The sequence below is a fragment of the Musa acuminata genome, chromosome BXJ1-9 (assembly GCF_036884655.1).
Source record: "Musa acuminata AAA Group cultivar baxijiao chromosome BXJ1-9, Cavendish_Baxijiao_AAA, whole genome shotgun sequence".
In the NCBI taxonomy this organism is placed as follows: Eukaryota; Viridiplantae; Streptophyta; class Magnoliopsida; order Zingiberales; family Musaceae; genus Musa; species Musa acuminata.
Window position 1 is genome coordinate 9,123,807 of NC_088335.1, and position 16,188 is coordinate 9,139,994.

The following is a 16,188-nucleotide window of genomic DNA, read 5'->3' on the forward strand; positions in this document are numbered from 1 at the left end:
ACCCTCCACATCTACATGGTTCTTATCAGGTCATTGGAAAGGACCTGTAAAGCAACAATAAATATGTAGTTCATAAGTGAAAGAAAAAGGAAGAAAAATTCTATAGTCGTATGTTTGGGATAAGTATGATCTGCTTTATATAAAGTAATGTGCATGACAATGCTTTTCCACAGTCAATTCCATCCATACAACGAATCCTATTCTATGTTAGGTAGATGGATAATGAGCTTTTTTTCTATAGAATGTTGAGGAGGAGAACAATACCTCAGCTCTAAAATTCAAAGATCAACAATAAAATATAATATAAAAATAATCTTATTGATTTCTGTAAACAAAAATCAAATCCTTCAACGCGTGAGAATAATCAAATACAAGGAATAAAATTGTCTTTCGAGTCGATCCAAAAATTGTATTGCAAAAAATGTTTTTTTTTTCTCTCTCTATATTTTCATTTTAGTAAGATCTTGAGATACAGAAGATCATCTCTCTTAAACATCATTTTCGTACATGAATTTTTTGTCATTCAAATAAATCTTATTCCTCAGATGATTTTGTTGCTATTGGGGTTTCATAGATCTTTTCCCGAGAATCTGTCTTCTCAACCAAATCTTGTCCTTGTTGTTCAGCAGAGATTCTAATATGATCAGGTAAAGCTGTGAAAATGAGCACAGCAATGTTGAACTCTTGATGAGCAATCTGATGTCTACTAACAGTACATCCCAATTGCAGTGGGACAGTGCGAAGCCAACAGCTGCTGGCATTGGCAACAAGCTGAGTACAGACTGCTAGGAAGCTTTTCCACAAGCCAATCCATGGTGATGTAATTGACTCACCACCCACCAACATTATCTCACCAACTATTCCCTGTGTTCATGCAGCAAAAGCTGGGAGAGCTGCCTGATGTTGTTCTCTGTCCATCCACATCCCATACATGGATGACAAGCAACAAAAGGACTCATCCTCATGTCATTGATGGAGAAGACAAGCAGTTTCCCTTCTTGTTCTCTTCGAAAAACTCCGAGAGCTCTCTGTTTTCTTTGCTCCCATTGGCAGGAACACTGCATCCTAGAACTCCTACAGTTAAACATGGGCATGTCTTATGGATCAAACAAAATGTTTGGATGAGGTAAAAGTCTTATCCACCCAAAGATTTATCCAAGAATCACTGTTCATCAATGCTCAATGTGGAGAGGCTATTGTCCAAGTTAGGTGCTTGTCATGATAGAGACTGGGAATACAGATAAAAGATGAGGGATGGCTATAGAAGCAATCGACCAAAGCACAAAATAGACCATATTATATTTCGAGGGGCTTTTCAAGGAAGACGATAATAAAGATGAAAAGGTTGAAGAGATAGAGATGGAGATATGAAAGGGTCCTTGCAAAGCTAAGATTGAAGACCTTTGTCCGACGGGCTGAGCCGCAATTACTGGGTCAACGAGCGAAGCCACAATGGATGATCCAACGGGCTAAGCTAATGAGCTGGGCCGCGCTGACCAGACCAATCGAGCTCGATTCGCTGTGCGCGCCCGATTCCGTGGGTCGCACCAGACCAGCCCTCTCGATTTGGACCACGACTACAGTAACAACCAGACAGAACCCGAATCACTCCACGAAGAAATATAATAATTGCTCAAAATCAATTTATTTATTTATTTATTTATTTTTTGCCCCTTTCCACAAATCCCACACGCTTTGTACGTGGGTCCCGCGGGGCCCGGTAATCTGGTATGGGTTCCGGGGCCGTAGTATTCGAGGCATAACCACCACATCGATCTCCCCGAGGCGCCCGTGTACATCACATGCGAGCCAGCGGCACCGCCCTCCAAGCGTGCCCCGAAGCACATGGGCGGTCGGCGTTAGTCCCGCATAACACTCATCGTGTGAGTCCTTTAAGATAAAGTTATCGGTGCCTCACCGTAACGGCCCCGCTGCAAGAAGAGGAGGCACATCTGACCTGACCCACGCTCTCTCTCCTGCCTATAAATTCTCTCCCCGATCATTCCCCACCTCTCTTGCTGATACCGAAGAAGCCATCGCCAGTATCGCTTCCTCGAGGGCTTGGAGGAGGAGGACGAGACAGGAAGGAAGCACGCGGGAGATCGATCGAAGGAGAAGGCGTTAGGGTTTCGGGTTATGGGATTTGGCCGATGTCGGGCGAGAAGCCACCGGTAGAGTTCTGCAAAGGCGTGAATGGCCTCGAGAAGGTCGTGCTCAGGGAGGTCCGCGGGAGCTCGGCCGAGGTCCGATTCATCTCCCTCTTCTTTTTTGGTAGTCGCTCTTTTTTTGGTTCGTGTTGCTGTTGAAATTTGCGAGACGAATTCGATTCGAGATCGTTGCCTCTGGGTTCTTTGTGCGCTGGTTGGATCCGATTCGATAGTGCTGGATCTGATGCCTTTTTTGCCGTTTGTGAACTTTTCTTTGGTCAATTGATTTGATTGGAATGATCTGGATCTCTAAGGACTCGGTCAATTCCTGCCGATCTCAGGAAACTAGTTTTGGATAACGCAGTTGCTTGAGAAGTCGGACACACTGCCCGTGTTTTTATGTGCACGTAGACATTTACATGCAAGCTCTGTTGGTGATCCAGTGATACTAGTAATTTTGCGGGGTTTTGCAGCTGTCTTGTTTAGCGGATTAGATCATCCAATTTATAAATATTAACTAGAGGTGTAATTATATTGTAATGGTGGTGGTGATGCATTTCGTGTTTGGTTCTTCTCTTCAGAAACACCTCGTGAAATCTTATTTCTCGAAAGCAATTTTTAGTTCTCTTGTAGACAATCTTGACATGATTCATCATCTATCTTTCCAAAGCGTTGCAAGAAGATTATATACAGAGATACTTTCTGATAATACTGTCTTCTTTTTCAAATTTGCTTGTCTTGGTAAGTTAGAAGGATAATGTTGCCTAAGGTGGTTTGTCATCTGGAAGCAGGCGAAAACTGTCCTCTCTATAAAATATAGTGCAGGAAGTCCATCTGGGATATGTCAGGAAACTAGATTTTGAGATTTGCTGAGTGAATTATGCACCACAGATAGGAGGCTTTTCCATGAGGATACAATTTACCTTAAATTCTTTTCTAGGAACTAATTGTAGTGCATGCACAGTTCTGAGAAATACTAGAAGGGGCCATATGATTTACAATTTTAGGCCATTGCGGTAGTCTGCTAGTAAAATATTTGTGGATCAAATTTGTCTGTGCCTATCACCCTCTCATGCAATTGTGATGTTCAGGTAACTTCTTTCTACACTGAGTGAAGTTGTTCTGATTTTGTCTGAATAATTGTTTAATGAGATGTGATACTTGCTGTTGGATGATGTTCATGAGACCTTAAAATTTCTTAGGCTGTTTATTTTTGCCAAAGTCTGCCGCAAACATCATTGGTTTTGCTACCGTTAAATCACCAACTCTCTTTATATTAATTGGTAACTGCAATTTTTTTTTGCATTTTTAGCTTTGGTGGATCTGCTCCTTGACCTCATAGAGGTATCTCAAGTATTTCTGGAACATGATGAATGCATTTCTATCTTTAGCTCTATAATCATCATCATTTTGATGTTGGAAGTGAAACTGGAGTTCTTCCATTTATATCTTCTCCCAGATGTTGGACTAAATTAGAGAATTAAAATCTTTCCTACTTAATGGCTTGACATCTTTGTCAAGGACAAATCTAATATAAAATCAAATCCTAATATGAGCAAGTGAGGCCTAGACTAGCGATGACTTCACGTTATGATGTGTCTTCTAGTTTTGTCCACTGATTATTGGATAGCCCATTTCTACTCGAGCTCCTTATGATGCTTTCTGCTACCATAAAAATTGTTATGCCCCAAGTATATCACAAATGTCAAAACTCAAGAAATAACAAAATCCAAACGACATCATCACACAATTAATATATAAATTATTACATTATTTTCAAACATATTCTATTGAGATGTTTAATATTACTCAATAGTAGTTCTGTAAGCTAACAAAATATATATAATTCTAAATTGCAGAGGTACTTGAATTGAGCGCACTTGTGATGTTCCTGTGTTGTTGCCCTCTTATGCCTCTCAAAAAATTTTGCAACAACTCTTAGCATAATTGAAATGTTGTTCAGAGGTGGTGTTACAAAATTTTCCAGACACACGAGATATAAGCATACAATAGCGGGAGGAACATCATAATCTCATTCAGTGCTACGTTGTTACAAAATCTTTTAGAGACTTGGGAAATTAGTGTACAATAGTAGGAGGAACATCATCTCTGAGCAGGTAGTCCATGATTATATTTATTTTGTTAGCTTCCGAATTGCCAATCCATTGAATAATGTTGAACATTTGAATTAAATAAGTTTGAAGACAATGTAATAAATTTTATATTAATTGCATTGATGACACCATATGGGTGTTGTTATTCCCCGAGTTGTGGCATTTGTATAATACTTGGGGTGTAACAACCCAAAATGTCATTGTTTGAGTCATGAAAACAAAGAGTAAGAATGCTTATGTTGACCTTTCTCCAAACCCTGCATTAGCGAAAACCTTGTGCACTCGGCTAGCCTGTCTGAAATTGACCTACACTGCCTTTATAATTTTCAAGTACTCTTGGTACAAATTTTTTTTTGCCTGCTCATTTGTTTACAAGATAGAGATTGGTACAACGTTTCTAGCCTAATTACTTGTTGTGTAAGATAGAGACTAGAAAGCTAATCTTTGGTTCTTAGTGCATATTAATTTAAATAAATATTGTCTTTCATGTGATTATATGAAATCAAGTGGTACACCCAGGTCTGCTTACCAGGACAGGGGTGGACCAGTATGCATCCCCCTGTGCAATGGCCTATAGCATAGTTTGATTCCTTGCTTCGATTGGCACTAGTACAAAATCAATTTAGTAAGGTATATATCATGCACCTATTTCAGAGATATGTATACAAAAACAGAAATACAGGTTTTGCAGATTAGTGGTAAATTCTAATGAACTGGTCTTTTTGGTACATGATCATGAAGTCTTCCTTGCTTGCGACCCTTGCTAATGTATCACTAGTTTCATAGGGATGCAACTTATGATGTCATGAGAACTTTATTTGAGGCAACCTCGTCTGTCCTTCCATCTTCCTTTTGATCATGTTTGGCCACTTGTCCTTTTTATTGTGAATAATTTCTCTCCATCCATGCTATGTTCCTTTCTACTTTCGATAGAAATAGGCATAATTTACTACTACTAGTCCTGATCCCATGTTCTGCTAGTTAGACAATTTTTCATCATTGTTTTATGCATTGTTCTGAATCTGTTACATATTAGTGGGTTTCTGCAGTTTAATGACCTTCAGTTTTTTCCTCTCTTTGATAACTTGGTCGAGCCAACACTAGCTGCTTGGCAGTCTTTGACGTCCTCACATTTGACTCATAAAAATAATGCTAATTTATTAGCAATGGGATTTCTTGAATGGGACAGTTGGACAAATAAATCATCAGACTCTATTCAGTTGATGTTGATTGCAGCAAGTCTATATTATTTATGTTTTGCCAGATATATTTTGTTCTACCACAGCTAGAGTTGCATTTTGATTTTTTTTCCCTAAAAAAGTCACACAAAACACTTTGTAATGACTTTATTTGTTGTGTTGTGCCAAACAAAGACAAGAAAAAGGGTGGAGAATAAGTCTCTGTGAGATTTTATTCTTCTAGTGTTTGTCCTGGTAAAGTTGGATGGTTGTTCCTCAATTTTCTCATTCACAACATGTAGGAGGAAGTGGCAAAAGGACTTGGAAGGTGTAGGTTGGCTAGTGCTGTTTTTCCAGTCTTGATCCTTGATCCATGCATGACCATCATTTAATCCGTGTACTCATGGTGGTCATCTGTCATATGACCAAATTTCTCCATGCTTATTTCCTTGTCACGTGGCCATCCTATAGTCTTTGGAACTTGCTCCTCTCTACTTCTTCTACTTCTTCTTAGCAGACAACTGGAATAAGTTACTTGGGAAACATCTGGTTCACTAACATGCACCGGATGAGCCTTTTCACTAACAGTAGTGGTTGATACATTGTAACTTCCAAGGGAGGAATACGGTGGTTATTGATTGCTTTACATAGCAAATTAATAGTGATATTAGTTTTTTATTATCGTTATGCAATTTACATCATCCTGTTTCTTGCAGGTGTATTTGTATGGTGGTCATGTGACTTCTTGGAAAAATGACCATGGGGAGGAGTTGCTCTTTCTCAGCACTAAGGTATCAGAACTATATTTTCAGTGTTTGATAGGAGTTTAGTCATAAAGTTGGTTAGACCTCTCAGTTGAGCAATGGTAAACTTATATATAAGCATATTTATGCCTAGAATATGGTTAAATAATTACCTTCCAACCTGTGAACTAGGAGCTGGAAAAATAACCTATTCTGCAAGCTTTCATTTGCTTATGGTGCTCTCACATGATGGACTAGTGTCTCTAATGGGATTCCAGGTTGTTAAATAATAGAGCAATAAGGCTAGATCCTCGACCATCCATTTGCTTTTTATAATACTAAAGAAAAAAATAAAGAAAAGGATGCTAAGCAATAACAAAAGAACATACCAGCAATCTAGAGTATATTAATTTAGATCATTAAAAAATATTTCCTTATTTTTGATTTAACAAATGAGATGAGGTATATATCAAGTTTAAACCTCTTTTCTTGTAATGAATGCACCTTGCAGGATTTTTTGGTTCCAGTTAGCATAAAGGCTGTTACTTCATAATGCTTGTCTAAGTCAGCTAGAAGCATGAAACTCTATTTCCTATGTTACAAATTTTGTCCCCTGGGCCTCCAAATTTATAGGAATTCTCATTCGAAGGTCTTGCTTGGTCTTGTTGGATCAGACCAAACAAGATGTTATGCAAACTAACACAACCTTAATCCATCCACTTCATAGCAATCTTAATGGACCTTACTAGTTGTGTCACATTGTTCAACTCATGAAGTTAACTCTCATGTCCCAAAAGCTAACTGAATTTCATTTGACCATCCCAATACTAACCTGAATTCTTGGTTCTGCTTACATTGAAACAAATATTTAAATGCCACCAGAACAAGTTCATTTCTTGTGGCTTCTACATTTACAAGCACTTGGAAGTCATTGTCTTGGAAGCTACTGTTTGCCAATCATCACTTTATGAAACTATAGTCCTATAAATTTTTACCACTTGCATCCAGCGAAACAGGCTCATGGAATTCGATTGCAGCAGCTAATCTGTTTGGTTACCAGATGCTAGATTGAAGTGTCTCAATAAGTTTTACCCAGTTTGTGTTTTTTGTTTGTGTAAATTTCACCTATTTTAGGAAGTAATTGTTTTCCTAACTTTAGTGTTGTACAATTGGGGCCATGTTGAAATTTATATGAACTTATTTTAAGCTCTTAGATAGTTAATAATTATCTCGGAACATGTTAAGTAGCCATCCTCTTGCTCACTTTTCTTTTTTGTTTTCGTTGATACCACAAAGAGGCTGTAGGCATTGGTTGTTTGTGATTAAAAAATGAGTCAAGGGTTTGCTTACAATAATTGTTCTGATCTCAGTGCCCATTTGAGGCTGATCTTGCGTTTGCATCCATGACCTTTGTAACAAGGTATACATATGTAAAGTGAACTACTCAATTTACTTAGACCTAGGGATGTCATTGAAGGATCTTAATTCTCTTTGGAAACAGGATCTTCAATTGTAGCTTGAATTACAAGTTTCTAAAATGATTTTCAGATATTTGGAAAAAAAGTTATTCATGGTTTTGTTCATTGCTTAAGGATTTTGCTCTGTTCAGAGCTCAATGATGGAAAAAGATTTGCGACATTATGGTTTGTTGTTCTGTTGATTGCTGGCTGCTCAGTCAACATCAGGTTTTGACAGAACTTGTCTTGAATCTGTAATATCCAGCATCATATTCTAATAAATCTGGGACCTTATTTCATACGTAAATTCTGTTTCAAGTCCATAACAACTAGCTCACTTTTTGCTGTTCTATATATTTGAAACTCATTTGGCAGTGTTTGATACTATGCCAGATCACTGTTTGATTGCAAAACATGGATGAAAATTCTGACTTATTCTCATCATCCGTTATGTAAGTCATATGTCACTTATATAAGACTTGTGAATAGAACTTCGAGAACATCATGATAATCACTAAAGCATGATAGTAGGATCTATCTATTACAATTTCTAGATATGAGGATGATTATATTTAGTTAGTCTGGCTCGGGTTCCTTGTCTTCTTTTACTTGCTATAGCTAGTTGCTTGTCCACTGTCAATCTTTCTCATCTTGTTTCTACTTTCTACAATTAATGATTTGTGATCAAGGTGCATCAATTACTTTCGTAAATCCTTTTTTCTTAATTCAAAAGTGGTCACTGAGTTTTATTATCTTACTTTATCATTTTAACATGTGTAACTGATGTGTTTTCATCTTCTTCATGATCACATGGGCTGTCATATTTGTTTTTTGTTTTTCTTCTAGGCCATTTTCAAGCCTCCAAAAGCTATACGCGGAGGCATTCCGATATGCTTTCCTCAAGTATGACGTTCTTTTGACTATAGTTATTATATCTTTTTATTTTTGGATCTATTACATTTCTCACTCAATGTAATAAATATGCAGTTTGGGAGCCATGGAAATCTTGAACAGCATGGCTTTGCAAGGAATAGGCTTTGGAGTATCGATTCTGATCCTCCTCCTTTTCCTACAGTTAGCTCCAATAAAGCTTTCATTGATTTGATCTTTAAACCTAGTGAAGATGATCTTAAGTTATGGCCTCATAGGTAAAATAAGTATTGGCACCAATTATTTATTCTATTTGAGCTGTAATGATGTATAGCAAGGTCTTTTGTTTATTTATATTTTTATCATTGCAATAAATCTTTAGTAAACTTTTAAGCTTGGATGACTCCTGAAAACTTTGATGCTCATATCTTCTTTTTGTGCAGTTATGAATTCCGTTTAAGGATTACACTAGGGCCTGGAGGAGATCTAATGCTGACGTCACGCATTAGAAATACTGATGGAAAGCCATTCTCCTTCACATTTGCCTACCACACTTATTTTTCTGTTTCTGATATCAGGTAATATAACTCACTGGTATCTGCTTAGCTTTAAATGTTCTTGTGCTATGCTGCTGATATTTTAGTGACATTTTCTCTGATATCGAGAACATCTGAAATGTCTTGTGAATTTTATTGGTTGATGAAATATATCATTTTTAAATAATGGAGGATGCAATTTTTTATAATTTTGTGCTGTTACCAAAATTTTTTTTGTGCTTCAACATCAAACGAATATTTCAGTGAAGTTCGAGTTGAAGGGCTGGAGACGCTTGATTACCTTGACAACCTAAAAGCCAAGGAACGTTTCACAGAACAAGGAGATGCAATTACTTTTGAGTCTGAAGTAAGTACATGAGATGATCATTTGTTGATTCATAACCATTTTGATGCTAAATTATCTTTATGACAGGTGGACAAGATCTATTTGGGGACACCGAGCAAAATAGCAATTCTAGATCATGAAAAAAAACGAACCTTTGTCTTGCGGAAAGATGGGCTTCCAGATGCAGGCAAGTTCACATTGTCCTTTGCTGTCTCTTTATTGTAGCTTTCTTTGATGGTGTTTTAATAAAAGAAGCTAACCTTTTGGATCCTATGACCTGGCTATTTTACTAACATATTATTGTTTTTTTTTTTGTCAGTGGTATGGAATCCTTGGGAGAAGAAGGCCAAATCCATGGCGGATTTTGGCGATGATGAATACAAGCATGTGCTATGTGTGGAGGCTGCAGCTATTGAGAAGCCCATCACTCTGAAACCTGGCGAGGAATGGAAGGGAAGGCTGGAGCTATCTACTGTTCCTTCCAGTTACCGCAGTGGGCAGCTGGATCCTCAAAGGGTGCTTCAAGGATGAAAACCATTATGCTTTATGGTAAGCTTTTCAATCTGTAGCTTTTATCATTTATCATGCACAAAGAGGTATAAGTATGGACACTGATGGTAGTGTATACAGGATCTGGGTAATTCAGTTTTGAGGTGCTAGGAGTACTATAGAGTATAGACGATCATCACTTAATGTGATAGGACCTTACTCATAGTTGTTTGATTGAATCTTAATTTGTTTTAAGGATTAGTGCAAAGATTGTAGACATTTGTGACATCTATGGTTAGAACACACAAGCTTACTACTGTAACTTGCAACTATAGTATATCATCTACTTGAGTTGATTCACAAAGATACCCCCTCGACTGAGCTCAATGGAAGTGAAATAGCCATGCATTCTACACCTAGTGGCTGGGACCTTATGCCTTGTTTTTGTTGTCGTCTAGTGCTACTTTAGTTGAGCCACACGACTAATTATAGCATGGATTGTGTAAGAACAAGTTTTCATTTAACCTTGTTTGTCTGCTCTTTATGCGTTCTCCTATGGGTCATTTGTTATAACTGAGATATCAAACTCTCTTAATCAGACCTTGTTTATATCATTTATCAACAATAATTATGTTGAAATTATTGGTTTAAGGAATATTTTTTAGTTTTAGCTTGATAGCATCCCATATCTTTTAGGATATTCTTTCTCGTGAGGTTTATGTATTCCTGTAATTTTCGTATATTTGGTATGCTATTATAATCATGACCTTTGAAAAATGTTTTTATAACCTAGTTTGTCTTTGCCAGTTCTCCCTCATAAGAAACAATAGATCTGGTCTACATGCTCGCTGACATGGTGCATCTTTGTAATTATCAGATTTGCAGGCACACTTCTTTGTCGGATGCTTGGCATCAAGTTAAAGCTCTGTCAAGCTCTGCCCTGTCTGTTGGCGGTAAGTTAAAATCTTTGTTCATCTCTTTTTTTTTTCTTTTTTTTTTCCACCTGTCTTTTGTATGTAAGGTGGGCTCAAGCAGACCTGTGATAGGGTAATGCTGGATATGTTTCAAAACATACAACGGGGATTGTAGAATGCTCAATAAGTCTGACTTGTGCTTTGCTTCTGTATACTGTCATAAAATCAAAATTTTTGAGTCTTGTGATAAGAAGGCCTTTGGCACCCTCTGAGTTGCTGATTGATGCAGTTTCATCAATCTTGTTGGCTTAAAGTTTAGATATACATGGCTATTATATATTTAGCAAGTGTCCGTATCTAACATGGATACAAATATTTCTTGATATGTTCAATAAAAGAGTTGTTGACACTAACCGAAATGTCACCAGGGAGTAGAGGGGGGATATATAATATGATAATATCAAATTTGGAAGTGGTTCATATGCAGTTTTCAAATCTAAAGCTCATTTGTTAATCAATCTCTACATCTTAACTTGGATCATGGGATTGATGGAATACAAATATTGAAGCATGCATCTTGCCCTCCTTTTCGCGACGGTGGAAACAATGGTCGACTAAAGACCAGGATAGCCGGTAACAGAGGAGGCTGTAGGTGGAAAAAAGCCTAGATGAGGGAAAGCCCTCAAGTTAAAGCGAGTTGTAATTAATCTTGTAATCGTGACACCTAAATTCTCCCGGCTACATTCACCACTCTGAAATGTACATTAATCTTTTTACTCCTCATCAAAACACGGACATATTCAAAGTCGTTTTATTATAGTAATATCGTCGTGATGCCACAATCTAATGGAAGTCATGACGTGGACCAACATCTCCTTTTTCTTTCTTAGATGCCAAGCATTATCTCCCTACTTTATTGGTCAAGCCGTCAGCGGTTGGGTAGCAAATTTGAAGCTTCCAATTAATTCTCCATCCTCCATTTCTACATCCTCGTATCCCAACCCTCCGTTAATGCGACAAGTCAAGAAGTTCTAGATGATTGCGATGGGCAGTTTCAAATGGGAGAATCTCGATTAATAATCCAATCCTTTCCGTTTGAAAATCCACCAACTTTCTTCTATTTATTCTTCGATTGCTCGAGTAAAATTCAAGACCCAAGGTTCGGAACACGCGGTGGGGCCTCCTGTCTTAGAAGCCGCCAACGCTTGACTCCGGCCGTCTGATTCGTGCAACGTCTTGCAGAACAAGGCACTTCTCCTCCCGTCCTCCCGTCCTCCCGAATCATCTCCATCGTAATACATCCTACGCGGTCATACTTTTAGACGATCAAGATCTGTTCCCGTCACAATCAACGGTGGATCAAGACGGTTGCATATATGTTTACATGCAAACAACCGCATATACTAATCCACTCTGTAGCGGGCGCCAACCCGTAACGGCAATGAATATATTCATATAAATAGAAGCGGGAGGCAGCCTCGAGGCTCCAACTCGACGACTTGGAAGGCAGCAGCCATGGGAGGAGTCGCAGGCGATGTGAGCTCCAGGAGCAGGGTGGTTGTGGTCGGTGGAGGAGTCGCCGGGGCGTTCCTCGCGAAGCCTTTGCAGTTTGTCGCCGACGTTGTCGTCATCGACTCGTATGTTTCTCTCCCTCCTCCTTGTCTTCTCTCCACCCTGCGCCTTCTTTTCCCTGGTTGCTCGGTTAGATTTCGTCTTGGCGACGAGCTATTCTACTTGTGGAGATCACTCTTTTTGATGGTGTTTATATCCCACCTTATCTCCCTTTTTCTGGATTGGAACGATTTTGATGTAAATTTTACCGGAAAGGGGGGTTTTCGGTTGAGCGGTGTGCTCTTTGTGGGGTATAGATTCACCAAGTAGATGGTGTCCTAAAAATATGCTTAGCGTTCAAGTGAATGTGGGATGACGCTATTGAAGTTTGTATCCTCACAATTGCAAATGTTAGGGTTTTTATGTATTTCAGGGACATAACCGCTGACTCTTTTGTTAGCGTGCTTGTAATTGTTCGATCATCACCATCGCCTAAGTATATAAGACAATACAAGAAATAAACACGACGATATTGGAATTTGATATGCATGCAAGTAAATTCTGTTTAGTACTTTAGGAAATTATTTCCTTACAATTGCAAATTTTAGGGTTCTTGGGTATTGTAGGGACTTGAGCAATGATTCCTTTGGTTGCACGCCTTTAGTTGTTTGATCATAATCGACTAACCAAATAGGACCAAAAAAATGTCTTGACCTTCTCATGTGAAATTTGCTAGGCATACAAGTGAATTTTCATTGATACTTATTTTAGGTGGCTTATGTAATGACTCCTATAGTTGAATGCCTGTAATTGTTTAATCATCATCGCCTAACCAAACAAGACCCCAAAAAAGGCCATGACATCCTCATGTTATGAAGAATCTTATGCATAAAAGATTTAGGTGACATTATGATACAACAACATCAAAACTGTTAGTTTCAACTATTTGGGTCTGCTACATGGATCTTTTGTCGTAATTGAGATATGCAAAAATCTATATGTTTAGTTAAATTTAGAATACTTAAGTTTCTATTTACAGTTTCTAACAAAGTTTTTTTAGGTCTTTTTCTATATCTCATCGTACCACTAATATTAATCATTTCATCTCTTCTAACCACCGCATTTGTAGGTCTCTTCATGAATAAAAATGTTTCTTTTCAATCATCCAAAATAGGTGTATCGATGCATCTCTCATATTTGGATGCTGCTTGTTCCAATCATCCAATAAATTCTCTAGCTGTTTGTGCTTTCCTTATATGTTTCCTTTGACCTATGATATCAGGAAGGAATATTTTGAGATGCCCTGGACAGAATTAAGATCAATGGTGGAGCCTTCATTTTCTGGCAGAACACTGATTAAACACACTGATTACCTTAGTAATGCAAGAATTATAACATCTTCAGCAGTCGGTATCACTGAAGACCAGGTGTTGACAGCAGATGGAGATTCAATTACTTTTGATTATCTTGTAATTGCCACTGGTCATGCATACTCAACTCCTAAAAGCAGAGATCGCAGGCTTGAGCAGTTTGAACAAGGTAAGCATTCAGCATTCTTTCCTTGTCTGCAGTGTGAAGTTTCAGGACAAAATTGGAACTATCTTTATGTTTCAGTGTTATGTTTCTTCGTGCTGATAGATAACTGAAATTTTCCTTATCATGTTTTATCTGATTCAAACATTTGAAGTAGCTAAACATTGGCTTTACCAATATTTGGTCATCCTGAGTAAAAGCAATTAGCAAAGTTCTTTGTTAAAACCAGAACAACCAGTTGATATTGCCATTTGATTATTTATTAGATACATATAGCTTAATAGATATATACTTATCATCTCAGCTTTATGTCTGTTTATTTACCTTAGATCTGCATCTTTAGCCAACAGGTTTGGTTATGGATACTGATGGAATCAATTATCTTGCACTGCTCATAGAGACATACACTATGCTTAATTGCTTCTGTTGACCTCGAAAGATCCACACTGGTAACATTTTGACACTTCAGTTATACTTGCAAGATCTAAGTCCTGGGTAATTAGCACATGATCTGCAACTTTTAGATGTTCACAAATTTGTAGTTTCCTCTCTGGCTTCAGAAGTCATGTCAGAACGGATTATGTGTGTCAATTCGTTTCCATTTCAGTGTCTTCTTTGCATAAAAAGGCAGTTGAGTACAACATAGGTTTCAGGTTTTCAACTATTTTGATGATCATTTCCCTACTTGAGATCTGCACACACTGTTCTGTTTGAGTTAGAAAAACAATACATGTTAATTATCTGTGATACATTCTCTTGCAAAGAGTTAGAAGTATACATGTCTTTATCCTGGACTTCTTTCCTGTATCTAGATCCGATGAGATAATGACATATTTAGTATTATACAGCAATCGTGTCGTGTTGCACTCTATTGATGGCTACCTTTTGTTTTATATTCAGACAGCCAGAAGATAAAATATTCCCAGTCTATTTTAATTGTTGGAGGGGGTCCAACTGGTGTTGAACTTGCTGGAGAGATTGCAGTTGACTATCCAGAGAAGAAGGTGACCATAGTCCACAAAGGGTCAAGGCTGCTGGAATTCCTAGGGCCCAAAGCTTCTAAAAAGGCATTGCATTGGCTGACATCGAAGAAAGTAGATGTGCTCTTAGGGCAGTCAGTTGACTTGAACTCCATTTCAGAAGCTGATGGAGCATACATGACTTCAGCCGGAGAAAAGATTGCAGCTGATTGCCATTTTGTCTGTATTGGCAAGCCACTGGGATCATCATGGCTTCAGAATTCTGTTCTCAAGGATTGCTTGAACGAGAAAGGCAGGTTGATGGTTGATGAGTGCTTCAGGGTCAGAGGTCGAAGCAACATCTTTGCCATTGGAGACATCACCGATGTTCCTGTAAGTCGTAGTCTTCTTAGAATGAACTCACTCTCAATTATATTGACAAGAAAGATGAATTAGTGAAGAAGAAATGCCTCAGTAGATGTAGATTATAATATTTCGATTTAGTTCCAGGCTAATTCGGTTAACGGATTATTTATCTCATCGAGACAGCGCATGATAAAAACCTTCTCTCTTTGGTAATGTATGTGTGGTTTTCATTTGCAGGAGATCAAAGAAGGATACATTGCTCAAAAACATTCTGCGGTGGTGTCGAAGAACTTGCAGCTGCTGATGAAGGGAGGGAAGGAGAGCAAACTGGTGAAGTATAAGGCCGCTTCTGCCACGACCATTGTGTCTCTGGGTCGAAAAGAAGGCGTGGGGCAGTTCCCGTTCGGCACGGTGATCGGGTGCCTGCCGGGGCGGATCAAGTCCAAGGACCTGTTTGTGGAAAAGACTAGGAAGAATCTGGGTCTCGACTCCTGATGGCCTAATCTGAGAGATGATGATGTGTTTGTGTTGCCTCCTTGTTGTGTTCTGCATGTTTGTTGGGGTTTCTGCCGGTGTCAGAACTATTTATATATATAGATCATGTTGATGAGCTCATAAGAGCTGTTTAATAGTTTGGCTGTGGGCTTTCAGAACACATTTGCACGTGATATCCACTCCCGTCCTCCAGAGGGGCTTCATTCAATGAAGATGCAGCTCACATGCAAACAGGATGTAAATTTTAGTCTTGATGTGAAATCTGTTCTGAGATGTATCACGGTGTTGTCCTCTTAGGATGAATCCAAAAGATCATCTTTCTCATCAGTGTAGTAAGAGATGGTGTTATCCTCCTTTTAGGGTGAATCTAAAAGACCATCTCTCTCAGCATTGTAGTGAGAGATCATGAAAACTATTGTCCTCCTTTTAGGATGAATCCAAAAGATCATCTCTCTCATAAGTGTAGTAAGAGATCATGAATAGTGTTATC

At 38.4% G+C, this 16,188-nt stretch overlaps 2 protein-coding genes across 2 annotated transcripts; both read left to right on the plus strand.

Annotated features, from left to right (window-relative positions):
• The first annotated feature begins 1,919 nt into the window (after nt 1–1,919).
• On the plus strand, nt 1,920–11,058 carry LOC135593059 (putative glucose-6-phosphate 1-epimerase). Its single transcript, XM_065082867.1, has 9 exons — nt 1,920–2,243; nt 6,156–6,230; nt 8,486–8,542; nt 8,627–8,787; nt 8,953–9,087; nt 9,310–9,412; nt 9,479–9,578; nt 9,711–9,940; nt 10,758–11,058. Exons 1-8 carry the CDS (start codon nt 2,151–2,153, stop codon nt 9,920–9,922), a joined length of 936 nt encoding a protein of 311 aa, XP_064938939.1. The 5' UTR covers nt 1,920–2,150; the 3' UTR covers nt 9,923–9,940; nt 10,758–11,058.
• Nucleotides 11,059–12,272: 1,214 nt separating this feature from the next.
• LOC135593060 (uncharacterized) lies at nt 12,273–15,834 on the plus strand. The gene is made up of 4 exons (XM_065082868.1): nt 12,273–12,431; nt 13,628–13,884; nt 14,779–15,230; nt 15,441–15,834. The coding sequence occupies exons 1-4, from the start codon at nt 12,310–12,312 to the stop codon at nt 15,696–15,698; spliced, it is 1,089 nt and encodes a 362-aa protein (XP_064938940.1). The 5' UTR covers nt 12,273–12,309; the 3' UTR covers nt 15,699–15,834.
• Nucleotides 15,835–16,188: the final 354 nt, after the last annotated feature.